We start from the raw sequence: 13,317 nt of genomic DNA, 5'->3' as shown, positions 1-13,317 counted from the left end.
CTTGGTTATGTTATAAGAAGATCGATTACATTCACATGGATCATTTAAATATATTGATTTCAAAATATTTAATAATTGATTTGGAGTTCTTGGTGCAGGGTGTCTTGCTCAAGCAAGAGCAGATAGAATCATCCCAGCTATCCCCTCACCCAAGCGAGAAGGAATCTCGCTTAGGCGAGGGGTGACCTCGCTCAAGTGAGGAGTCACAGGATTAATGGGTAACTCTCTAGACCCAATCTTGCCCAGACAAGAATGCTACTTGTCCATGTGAGATACAGCTCACTCAAGCGAGAATAGCAGAAATCTGAGAAGTTCCACTGTCTGGTTTTCTCGTCCAGGTGAGGGTAAGCTCACCTAGGCGAGAGCAGATCTTGCTCAAGCGAGGATTAGCTCGTTCAAGCGAGAGCGCACGGGCTGGAGGTGTATTTAAGGGGTCTCAACGCCTAGAAACTTCATTTTCTCACTAGACAACTTTTCTCTTTCATTTTCTCTCTATTCTCTCACTTCTTCTCCTTAGAAAAAACCTCTTCAAAGCTGAATTCCTTCCTGATCAAAGTGAGATTGTCTATCTCATCAAGATCTAGGTGAGTTTTCAGAGCTCAGTTTCTAGTCTTTACTCTTGTTTCTTGCTTTCTCTTTCTCAAGTGACTTATATCAAGTTGTTCAGAGTAGATCTGACCGTTCAAATCGTATTTCATACCCAAACGCTTGATCTATCCCTCCAGGACTTACTAGAAGTTTTATCCGAGAAAAACTCATTCTAGGTAAGGGGAGCTTATTTAAGTTGGTTTATTCATTTAGTAAATATGGAGTTATTTATGAACTTAATTCTGTTATAGCCGAGAATAAGTCGTTGAATGGTCAGATTCTAGATTCAAACGCAGAGTAGTATAACTGAGTAGATTTCTCTGTTGCTTGATGAGTACTTAGAATGTTGTAAGGAGACATAATATGCTGAAATATGGTGATATATGAGCTGAGAATGTTGAAGTATGTTGAAAAGTTTTATTAAAGTTATGTGTTATTTAATTCATTTGGAAATGCTTAATTAATACTGTGAGTTGCTTGATTTTACTGTATAAATGCGCAAAGTTGTGTTGTTGAGGCTATGAAAAAAAAAAAAAAAAAAATATATATATATATATATATATATATATATATATTGAAGTTGGCTGAAAATATATGCATTGCTGATACTAAAATTAGATTTAATTGTGCTTTATTATGTTGATTTCGCTGTGATACGTCACTTTCATCATCATATATTCTAGACCTTATTAGAATGCTGAGTTGTGCTGTGTCTAGATCCAGATACCAGGATGGGTCGCTCCTAAACTAGAAAATAGTTCCTCTAGATTACTTAGATTGTGAAACCAATTGAAACTAAATTGCTGCATTTGCATTAGATGGGTTAGGAATGGGCTGAACATGTTGCATCAATTGATTAAAGCTGTTGTGATGATTGATGTGAATTATATGAATTATACGAATAATTTTAATATTTTTCATATTCTATGGCTATGATTCTTATTTATATAAGCTCACTTTGCATTTGTTGTGTTGTTATGTGTGTGCTACAATTATTGTACAATGGTATGTAAAACCTTCAATTTTGTTGCTCTTTTGTAGAAAAAAAATAGGAATTTGGATAAAAGTTATCTTGCTCAAGCGAGATAGATCTCGCTCAAGCAAGGTAAAAAATTTTAAAAGAGAACGTTCTACAACTCTCTCGCTTAAGCGAATGAGATAAAGTTGCCCCAATTGTCCTCTTACCCAGGCGAGAAAGGGGTCTCGCTCAGGCTGAGAGCAACTCACCCAATCGAGATAGAGCTCACCTAAGCAAGGAGTCATAGGAAAGATAGGATGCTCTCTGGACTCAATCTCGCTCAAACGAGGTAGAGCTCGCTTAGGTGAGATTGTATCTCGCTCAAGCAAGAGTATCCTCGCTCAAGCGAGAATATCAGAAAGATGAGTAGTTTCACTGTCTGATTATTTCGCTCAGGCAAGAAAGGCTCGCCAAGGCAAGGGTGGAGCTCGCTCAATGGAGAACTTATCTCTTAAGCGAGATCGTGCTAGTTTGAAAGGATATTTAAGGAACCTCAGCCTCAAAAACATTTATTTCTCACCAAACTACCTTCTCTCTTCGTTTTCTCTGTTCTTTCTCCTTCCTCTCTCAAGAGAAAACTCTCTCGAACTTCAAATATCTTCTAGATCCAAGCTCAAACATCAATTTTATTTGAATCCCAGTAAGTTTCTTAGAGCTCAAATCTCTATTTTATTCCTTTTCTTCGGTTTTCTGCTCATATTAAGATATCTATCTTGAAATACTTAGGAAAGTTCATCTTTCAGACGATATTTCCGTTGATATCATAGAACCTCTCTGTTAGATCTCTCAAAGAACTAGTTTTGAGGAACCATTTTCAGGTAATGAGAGTATTCTCGATCCTTAGTTTTATATATATGTATATAGTGATCCCATGAGAATCTAACCAACCTATTTTAGTAAAAAAACTACAAATTTTTATGAAATCATATGACGAAAGTGTATTTTTGGTATAAAGAAAGGTTTTGAGTTTAATTGAAATTAATGAAATCAAATTCTTAGAAAAAGTTATGGGTTAGAATAACATTAAGAAGTTTTAGGACTAAGTTACTTAGATGTATATGAGTTAAGTAATAAAAGACACAAAATTCTGAACTTTAGGTTAGAAGACCATATTGAGATTGTACGAATTGGGCTGAGTCTGAGGGTGTTCGACTTTCGGCATATTGTATTGATTGTATGATGTGATATTGTGTGATAATTTCTGTGTTAGATTGGCATATTGTACAGATTGTATCGTATGATATTGGGTGATAATTTTTGTGTTATATTGGCATATTGTATTGATTGTATGGTGTGATATTATGTGATAATTTTCTATGTTTGATTGGCATGATGCAATAAGTATAGATATAATTTGATAGCTGATATGTGTCTAAATTGGGTCAATTCACATGAATAATTGAAGTGTTAATTTATTTTGAAAGCATGTGATATATGAAAGAGAAAATAAAATATGACTGAGAAAGAATGAGATGCATGATTTGATGTGTGGGTCAAAACAATTTGAAAAGGGTGATTACGATATATATTATGGTACATTGAAGGGTATATTATTATTATTATTATTATTATTATTATATATATATATATATATATATATATTATGATCCACAAATTTATATAAATCATAACTCACATATTATGACATGCTGATCGATAGAAAAAAATATGAAACTGAAAATGAGAAATGCTGAGAAAGGGAATAAGTATAGATAGTTACAAAGATACAATTGGGGTATAGAGTCTGGAGAAGATTTGGAAAATCTGGGGCAAACGTAGGGTGAGGGATGACATTCACTTGAATGTACACATTTATAAATTACAAATGCATCGTTTGGCCACACAGTTGTTTTTTGACGAAACTCCTGACTATACCTTTGCTAAAAGGGGCCAGGTCAGTACACGTGTATCCGTGTTGCTGTGGCTAACCAGCAACTATCTATGCTATGAAGTCCTCAAGGGATCCCAGAGGCAATTATTATGAAAGTGTTATAGATGTGAAATAGTATAAAATTTGTATGATTATAATATATGCATCGTAACAGATCAATTTATGTTGTTACGATATATGTGTTGTAGTACATCGATGGGTGAGACTAAGACACATGTATTGTGACATATTAATTGAGATGATAATATACATGTATTTTGTAACACCTTGAATTTAATTTCAATAAATGATGAATTTCGCAAATTTTTAAAATAATAAAAATTTTCATTTTCAATCCAAGTTCATCAAATATTTCAAATAAAGAAAGGGGTTACAAATTATATCAAACAGTTACTACAGGACTTATTCAAATACAATAGTTTTCAAAATGATATCCCAAGTCCTATAGCAGTTCCATCCACCCCTTCACTGAGTTCGGTGCTGATCGTCTTGATTACCTGAAAAATGAATATAAGGGTGAGTACTCTACACTACTCAAAAACACACAATCAACGTAGAGTCTCACCTCCAGAACATTTCCAATACATTAAACAAACACAATCACAAGCAGCATTATCACACAGCTCATGTCAATTTAACACCGATGCGCTCATGGCATCGACAACATTTCACATCCATAAGTACAGTACATAAACTCATGCATATACACGTCAGCCACACTCACTATGGCATTGTGATCACAGATTTACACCATGAATGGTCGCCGGTTACCCCCGCCTCATGGATACCATGTGGGCAGTCACGGGTCGCTTAGCAAAGATAGTGGTCAGAGGTCTAGTCAGAAAGAGAGTGTGTGGCCCGTGGTGCACCCGTTCCACAGCGGTGTCACCACCACTCTCTCTTCCCTAAGGTATTTCTACTGTCCTCATCTTTCACACCCCCAGTGTATCGCTAAACCATTTACAGCATATTACAACGGCGCTAACACGCCAATTCACACATATATTTCATTCACGCATGCAATAATCATGCTTACACATGACACACAATCCACATTGCATTCAAATACACGGCACTAGGCCCACATTTTATCCACAATATACGGCACATAGCCTTCATTCATTCACAATATCATTAATTCACCAACCAATGACATTCTATCACACACAATCCCCCACGGGGCCTAACTATTCTAGCACACATCACATTGCATACCAATTTTCATCAAACACACAATTTCTACTCTCTATTTCAGCCACATTGCATTATTCATTAAAATACACAAGAATTACAATACATTGAGATAGGGTAGAGTCCCCCCTTACCTTGGATTGAAGACCCACACTCGGATTTAACCACAAACGTGCTCCTTACATAGATTACGGCCTAAAACACATGGAAGAACTCCATGAGAACCTAAGGAAACCCAGAAACAGAGAAAAGGGGATGAGAATCGAACCCTAACCATTAAAACTCACCTCCAAGTATTCCTCACAACGATTCAACCTTCAATCAAGCTCCCGAACGGCTTTAGAGGCAATTAATCGGTGGAATAGGGCTTTGGGAATAAGAGGATTGAAAGGAGAAGGAGAAATAACTCTCCCCAAACCCTAATCCCCTTTAAATCCTTTTCTGGTCTCGACACTCTCGCTACAGCGAGATGTTCTCGCTGCAGCAACACGTCTTCCCGCTGCAGCAAAAATATCAAATAAAAATGCACCCTAGTTTCTGCAGAATCTCGTTACAGCGAGAAGGCGACAGTTCTGGTCCTTCCTCCCAGGGCACTCTGGCTACAGCGAGAATCCTCTGGCTACAGCGAGAATCCTCTCGCTGCAGCGAGAACAGCCCAGTATTACACTCTGCACTTAGGCACTTAGCCTATTTTCAGCCTATCCAGTCATGCATACATATATATACACACATCCACAACACATATCCAAAATACCCATATACATATATACATTTAGATTTATATAAATACAATAATTAATATTACAAAAATTTGAGGCGTTACATATTATAACATACAGGTTAACATAGAAATGTATGTAAAATAGGTGAATTATTGTATATGCTTTGATTGATGGTTGTCTTGTTGTATGTGCTTTAATATGATAATTGTTAATGTAAGTTGTTTATTATTGGTAATGAGTTAGAATAGGATGTTAGGCCATAACTGTAGTTTCATTTAAGATAATCTATAATAAAAGAGATTTAGTGGGGTAGAAAATATTCATCCTTACTGATATTTTTAAGGTAATGAAAGAAAAGAGATGGAGATAGTTAATCTGTTTTAGAGTCATACTTGTCAAGGATTGTGGAAAAAGAACTGCTTAGATATAATTAATTTAATGTAATAGATGTATTAATCTATTTATGTATCTTTATTTCATTTTTATGAAATTTTTAATTTGGTAAATTTTATAAAATTTGTCAAATTTTATTAGTTTATGTTCCCATATTGTACCATTTTCTCCAAAGTTGTACAAGTTCTTACAAATTTCCTTAATGATATTTCTAATAATATGAATTATTAAAGAAAAATTATTTATGCCAAAAGAAGGATGTTACACGGTATATGAGCACGAGTGATAGGTGGAGTGTCTAATTTCCATGCTGGGGAGTCTGACTAAAGAGTAGTCTAGGCCCAAAATTTTAGGATATGTACCTTAGTTTTAGTAGTCAAGGTTTTAGTGTGAACCTAAGCCACTTGGTTACAAATTTAATGTTTTGATGTAACCATTATGCAAAGACTTTGTATTTTGAACTCCAATTGGAGCAAATGTTCTAATTATGTACATATAATTATATAGTTATTGAATTATATAAAAATGCCTTTAAAATTTTGTTATTCTATAGATTTTAATGTTAAGTTAAATTTTCTTCATAAAATTATATTAATTATAATATATCTGTATCATATTATAAATGAAATTAAAAAGGGGCCATGACATGATACTCCGTCATTGATAATAAATTTATCAAAGCATTTCTTAGTATCAATTTTTGCCTCTGAATGAATCAAAATTATCATGATATAATTTTTATTTGATATTTTTTACATACCTCATTTAACAAGCTCCTTCCTTAACTTACATAGATTATGTATATTAAATTTGTCAAAATTGTAGAACTATAAAATATAATCAAAGAATTATATATATATATATATATATATATATATATATATATATTAAAATTATGTATTATGTTAGGTTTGATATATTGAATGAATTATAAAATAATTTTGTATTATTTTATATTTTTACAGTCAGTTTATATGATCAAAACTTTTAATTCAACACTTAATTTTATAGATAAAATTATTTAATAAATTAATCTCTCAAAAATTTGAAACATTATCTCGTTAGATTTTAATTATTTTATCACTAATTGGTCGTCCTTAAAATATATCAAGGAGGTGAAGGGAATCTGTAAAATTTAAACATGGGGATACTAACAATTTAAGTCTTTTAAAAATTAATTTAGTTGTCTAAATTTTTAAATAACTTATTTTTGATATTTTCATTTTTGAAAGACAAATTAAACATTTGTTTTTGAATAAAAGTGTTTTGGATTAAAGGTAGACATTATTGCAAATTAAATAAATATAAATTAGTTCCAGGTAAATTTTTATACGATTTGAAAAAATTAAAAATATTTGTATTAAATTTAAATTATTATTATTATTATAGATAAAATATTTAGTTTTTCACTTTTTTTTACATCTAAATAAATAAAGAAAAATGTTTTTATTATTTTTTATTTTAACTCATCTAAACAACACTTTTTATTGCTTTATTTTTATTTTATTTCTTATTTTTATTAGTTTTTCTTTTTCTTTTTCTTTATTTTGAACATAATTGAAAGAAATCATTGAGATTCCGTTTTGGTCCCAACAAGATGTGGTGATGTTAGTAAAAATCTAGATCGTACATTTTCAGAAGAAAGACTAACGATGTTAATCTTTGTCGATATATTTATTTTATTTTTTAGATACATCACCAAAAATAATGCTATCGTTGAAAGAAAGTAACACTGTTAAATTCGAAATATTTTTGTGTGTAAAGGAAAGGAAATATTTTTATTAATCTCCAAATGAAAAATTAAGTGCGGCAAACAGGGAACAGAGCAAGGTTTATCGATTGATATCAGGAAAATTTTAATTCCTCACGCCGAACCTCGCAACTTATTATTAAGTATTTGCCTGAAATTGCTGTTAATTTCGTTATTTGAATTTCATCTTCTTCTGGGACAGCGAGATAAACGAGAAAGTTGACACTTTTTCCGAATTTTATTTGTAAGTTCCCTCTTTCGACCGAACATCCATTTCTTGATAGATTCTTACTGAAACTTTGAAGAAAACCAGTTTGTGTTTTTGTGGTAAATTTTAATGGTTGATTGGTGTGATTTTGTGCAATTGACCTTCCTCGTACTGGAGGAATCTGAGTTTTGTCTCGGTAATGATTTGATGTAGAGAAAATTTAATCATGTGTTTAGTGTATGATTTGTTTTGTTGTAGGAGGTGTCTGAAGTTGTTGAGGTAATCATGTCTGGACACATTGTGGGTTCGAATGAAAATACTATGAGGTCTGCTGGTGCAGATCTGATATCTGCTATAGTACCTTTGTTGAAGCTGCTCTGCCTAACAGTGATAGGACTACTTCTTGCAAACCCAACCATGCAATTCATTCCCAAAGCTACATTTAAACTTCTTAGTAAACTTGTGTTTGCTCTGTTCTTGCCATGCCTTATATTTACCGAGCTTGGTGAAAGCATCACTCTTGAAAACTTTGTGGATTGGTGGTTTATCCCTGTTAATGTGGTAGTGAGTACAGCTCTTGGTTGCTTGCTTGGGTTCTTAGTGGTGATCATATGTAGGCCGCCTCCAGAGTTAACTAGATTTACCATTATAATGACAGGATTTGGTAACACTGGGAATCTCCTCCTTGCTGTGGTTGGATCTGTTTGCCATACCAAAGACAATCCATTTGGGAAGCATTGCAACACAAGAGGGGTGGCATATGTCTCCTTATCTCAATGGGTTTCTGTTATCCTTGTATACACTCTTGTTTATCACATGATGGAACCTCCTATGGAGTATTATGAGATTGTTGAGGAAGGGGCTGAAATTGAGGAAGAAAGCACGCTTAATGATATCAGTAGACCACTCCTTGTAGAGGCTGAGTGGCCTGGCATAGAGGATAAAGAGACTGAACATTCTAAGACACCTTTTATTGCCAGGATCTTTCAGAGCATCTCAGGTATTTCCTCATCCACTATTCCTGAGCTTGAAGTGACAGCAGAAAGTGGCGGTAACAGTCCCAAGTCCATTAGATGTTTGGCTGAACCTAGAGTTGTAAGGAGGATCAGAATTGTCGCTGAACAAACTCCAATTCAGCACATACTTCAACCCCCAACAATTGCCTCTCTATTAGCTATCATCATTGGCACAGTGCCTCAGCTGAAAGCTTTGTTCTTTGGATATGATGCTCCATTATCTTTCATTACAGACAGTTTGGAGATTTTAGCTGGGGCTATGGTACCTTCTGTAATGCTTATATTGGGGGGTATGCTTGCTGAAGGACCAAATGAGTCTAAACTTGGCCTTAGAACTACAATTGGTATTACTGTGGCGAGACTCCTAGTGCTTCCTGTCCTTGGTATTGGGATTGTAGCATTGTCCGACAAGCTAAATTTCTTGGTTGAGAATGATGCTATGTTTAGATTTGTGCTTTTGTTACAGTACACCACACCAAGTGCTATTTTACTGGGAGCAATTGCCAGCCTGAGGGGTTATGCAGTTAGTGAAGCTTCAGCCCTTCTCTTTTGGCAGCATGTGTTTGCCCTTTTCTCATTTTCCCTGTACATTGTAATTTACTTCAGAATAATTACGTATGTCTGAAGTTGCGGCATATTTTACCGCCTTGACGTTGTGTTGGTAAGAAGATTGTTGCCATTGTATTGTTCTCTCGACTGTGTGCTATGATTGGGGTAGAATTGTTTCTTATGTTGTTTGTTAACTATATTGGTTTCATACTGATGAAGGATGCAAATAAATGTTCTTCCTATGATTTTGAGCTGGGTTTTCCAAGTGAACTATGGTCCAGTTTGGTGTTTGATGAAGGATGCAAATAAATTTGAATCCTATAAGTACTTATTGAGAGTATTTAATAGAACCAGTATGTGTACTCTCTACACTTTTGGGCTCAAGTTGGCGTTCTGAAGTTTCCTTTTGACTATTACGCGAATTGAAGTGTGAACCTGCCTGCCAACTTTTTCTTCTTCACAAATTCTGTAAAATGATGGTTTATCATGGTTGTGTTTCACAAGCTTATTATTTTACTAGGAAATTATATTCATTAAAATTTTATTTTTCCATGGAAATCCTTCCCACAGATATTGTGATGAGACACAAGCACCAAAGGCCTTTATTTACTTATTTTGGATGGATGTTTTACCTTGATAATGAATTAGTTTTGCCAAAATGTAGCAGATGTTAAAGGCTACTTCTGAGGTCCAAAATTCTCCTATATTCATCTGCAGTGTTCAAGTAAAAATCATGCATTTGCGGTGAAACCGTTGATGTTTCCACTTTCTTGTTGATCACTATTTTGAAACTTAATTGCACTGCATCATCCTAGGTTTCTAATGAGATTTTGTATATAAAATGTTGATATAATTTTTTACACAATGTCTTAACTTTTAGTCCATCTTAGATTAAGTTATTTACTCCCGAGTAATTTAGACAAATCCATTAAAATTTTATTTGTTACATGTGATATTAGGTTCTGATAAGGTCCATATTTAGTCTATAATTGTTTAGGATTAATGAGTTATTAGTGTTAATTTGGTTGTGTCAGAATATGTCTTGCAGTAATTTTGTTGAGTTTTAAGAATATGTTTTAATTATTTAAGTATATGAAAGCTTGTGGTAGTATATGTTAATTTTTCACTTTAAAGTTGTGGAGATGTAAAGATTTAGTCTAAGTCTCTTGAAATCACTTGTGATAAATTTGTTAAAGCATTTCTTAGTACCAACTTTTGCGTGTTAATGAAAGAATTTTTCATGATATAGGATTTGATTTAATTTGATATTCCTTACATCTCGTAGTTGATAGGTTCCTTCCTTAACTTGCATTACATTAATTACGCATATTAAATATAATTAATGGATTCATTTTATATATATTTCAAAATTATATATTATGTTAGCTTTAATATGCCTAAAAGAACTATAAAATAAATTTGTATTGTTTTAAATTTTTATTGACAATTTTTATGAAAAGAAATTTTAATTAAACAATTGATTTTATAGATAAAATTATTCAATAAATTAATCTTTCAAAAATTTAAAGTACCTTGTTAATTTTTTAACTATTTTATCACTAAATTTGTCCTTAATAGATTTTGGTCCTTCAAATATAGCCATAAAAGGAATCTTTAAGAATTTAACTTAATAGTAAAAATATTGGGACTCTAACAATTTAAGTCCTTTAAAATTTACTTATTTTGCCTAAAACATTGTTAATTAACCTTTGCTTAATTATTCTTAAGTAAATTAATTTTTATATTTTAATTCATAGTGAATTAAAGAATTGTGTATATTCTCAATCATAGACAGGGAAACGTTCTTATTTTTAATAGTTTAATTTCCATTATCTGATATTTTTTAGAAAATACTTAAGTTTTTTTTTATAACGTATATAAGAGTCAATTACATCTAAAGCATCAACTAACTCTTTTACACAAAAGCACTAATATCATACAATGACATAATATTATAGTGCTCAATAAGTTACAAGCCTTCTAAATTTCTTCTTGCCATTCGATTAATTACATCATAAAAGAAACAAAGATCTACGTAGTGACCCTTAAACACAGTTCACTACACATATAAGCTACTCCCTAGACGTCTCGTCCCCTACTCCTCTAGCCTAGCTGGAGGAGAGTTATTCTGCATCCATAACATTGTTCACGACACAAAACAAAGAAGAGGGGTGAGTACAAACATTCATAAACAATAATACAAGGCAATACATATGCTTAAATGAATAAAACATCATTCAGGCATCAACGATATCAAGCATCACCAATATCTATGCTTAAATGAACAAAACAACATTCAAGCATCCTCATACTTGTGCTTAAATGAGCAAAACAACATTCAAGCATCAAGAAACAATCATTCAATGTCTTTTGTTTGTGAATTCTCCATGGAGTAATTAATTAATTATCCAATATTTCAATTTCAGGTTAAGATTGGGTGTTTTGTGTTTGCAATCCAGCTAGTATCATTGGTACATCTTCTCTTTTTACCGGAGATAGAACATAAGTGCACAATTCTCATTTTATAATCACTACTAGCAACCCACACTCAAATCGATCTTGGTATGCTCTAGTGCCTGTAAGGATAGGCTAGCAAAGTTTCCACTGCCTACGACACAAGTTAGCTAGGCTTGGTCCTCTGTAAGTCTTGGGTACTCTCCTATCTCCTATGGTTGGACCAACACTATTTTCTCCTCACCTGTACCATGACTTATTCAACCTTTTTCACAATCATAAATACAAACACAACAATTTCATAGCCAATAGTTGTCCAACAGGTACATTATACCATCTCTATTTCAAGAGAACAATCAATCACATGGACATAATGATGCATTGTTAGACGGAGTTGTCTGAGCCCTTTCCTCTTCACCCCTTTTAGCATAGCATTTCTTTTGCTCTATTGTATTCTTATCTTCTAATGGTTGGGTATTCTTTTGTGATTCTACTCCCCGCTGGGATACCTCTTTCCTGTTCTAGCTGAACTAATTTCAGAGAACGAGCACGATTCTTTTTTCTAAAATCGCATTTTTCCTTTTCAAATTCTCTAAGAGTTTTGTTCCAATGTAATTTAGACATGACAAGTCATTGATATCAAGCGGATCTGTACTTACACATTTTCCATATTCATCAAATAAGGACTTCCTCTTGGTGTTACCGAGAGTTCTAAGAGTGGTAGTACTCTTTCTTTTTAACCTCAAGTTCTTTCCAATCGGGTCAAAAAGGAAAAGTGACCTTCTCCGTCAGAGTTCGGGAGGGGTTGGCATACTGCTCTTCAAACCATTCAGGAGTTATAAGACTTTTACCCGCTCCCTTGTAATTTAAGATCTTCTTATTGCCTTCTGACTCGTCTGTGGCATAGCAATAGCATTTAGGTGCTAAAAAGTATCCCTCCAAGATCTCTAACAATCAAAATTTTTCAGATTTCATGAACTAACTTGTAAAATTCATAACTAATTTGATACAAGTCCAAACATCATGAAATAACAAAGGTTTTCTTCCTTTAAATGTCTACTATAATATAAAATTACAGTCAAAATACAAAAGCTTCCAAAGAATTAATCAAGTATCAGTTTACCTCTGTTGTTCTCAAGTCATTTCACTACACAGCTAACATATTGTAAAATTCATAATAAATTCAATTCTCATCCAAAACACATGAGACTGGTGAGATTATTCTTATTAACATGTTTATTTTCATGTAAAAATACTTCCAAAATCAAAATATTCCCAGACATCAATTCGTGCTTTAATTTCTCAGTACATGTTACAGAATAGCATAATTCAACAACATATTAGAAAATTCATAAACCATTAATTCATCACTAAAACTCATGAAATCAGTGGCATTATTTCACTTTGGTTATCTAGTTTCATAGAAAATATAATTAAAAATTTATAGCTTTCAGATTCCAGAATAAGTCCTAAACATTCTCTATCACTCTAAGTAACATACTTCTCAGAATCAGTTAAATAGAAAAGTCATAACTAT

The 13,317-nt window shown here is 33.1% G+C and overlaps 1 protein-coding gene across 2 annotated transcripts; it reads left to right on the top strand.

Annotated features, from left to right (window-relative positions):
• The first annotated feature begins 7,557 nt into the window (after nt 1-7,557).
• Nucleotides 7,558-9,857, top strand: LOC113869471 (protein PIN-LIKES 2). Of its 2 annotated transcripts, none has more exons than XM_027505795.1 (2): nt 7,558-7,797; nt 7,998-9,668. In XM_027505795.1, exon 2 carries the CDS (start codon nt 8,047-8,049, stop codon nt 9,400-9,402), a length of 1,356 nt encoding a protein of 451 aa, XP_027361596.1. In that variant the 5' UTR covers nt 7,558-7,797; nt 7,998-8,046; the 3' UTR covers nt 9,403-9,668. The 2 variants fall into 2 exon arrangements, with proteins under 2 accessions (XP_027361596.1, XP_027361595.1); XM_027505794.1 differs by having other exon boundaries at nt 7,569-7,797; nt 8,020-9,857.
• The last annotated feature ends 3,460 nt before the right edge of the window (nt 9,858-13,317 follow it).

The sequence above is a fragment of the Abrus precatorius genome, unplaced genomic scaffold, assembly GCF_003935025.1.
Source record: "Abrus precatorius isolate BTA unplaced genomic scaffold, Abrus_2018 Scaffold6, whole genome shotgun sequence".
NCBI classification, from domain to species: domain Eukaryota; kingdom Viridiplantae; phylum Streptophyta; class Magnoliopsida; order Fabales; family Fabaceae; genus Abrus; species Abrus precatorius.
This window is presented reverse-complemented; position numbering and strand designations above follow the sequence as displayed.

What these genes read in the sequence shown, in the direction of transcription:
- LOC113869471 (XM_027505794.1), top strand. Translation starts at nt 8,047, where the DNA reads ATGTCTGGACACATTGTGGGTTCGAATGAAAATACTATGAGGTCTGCT.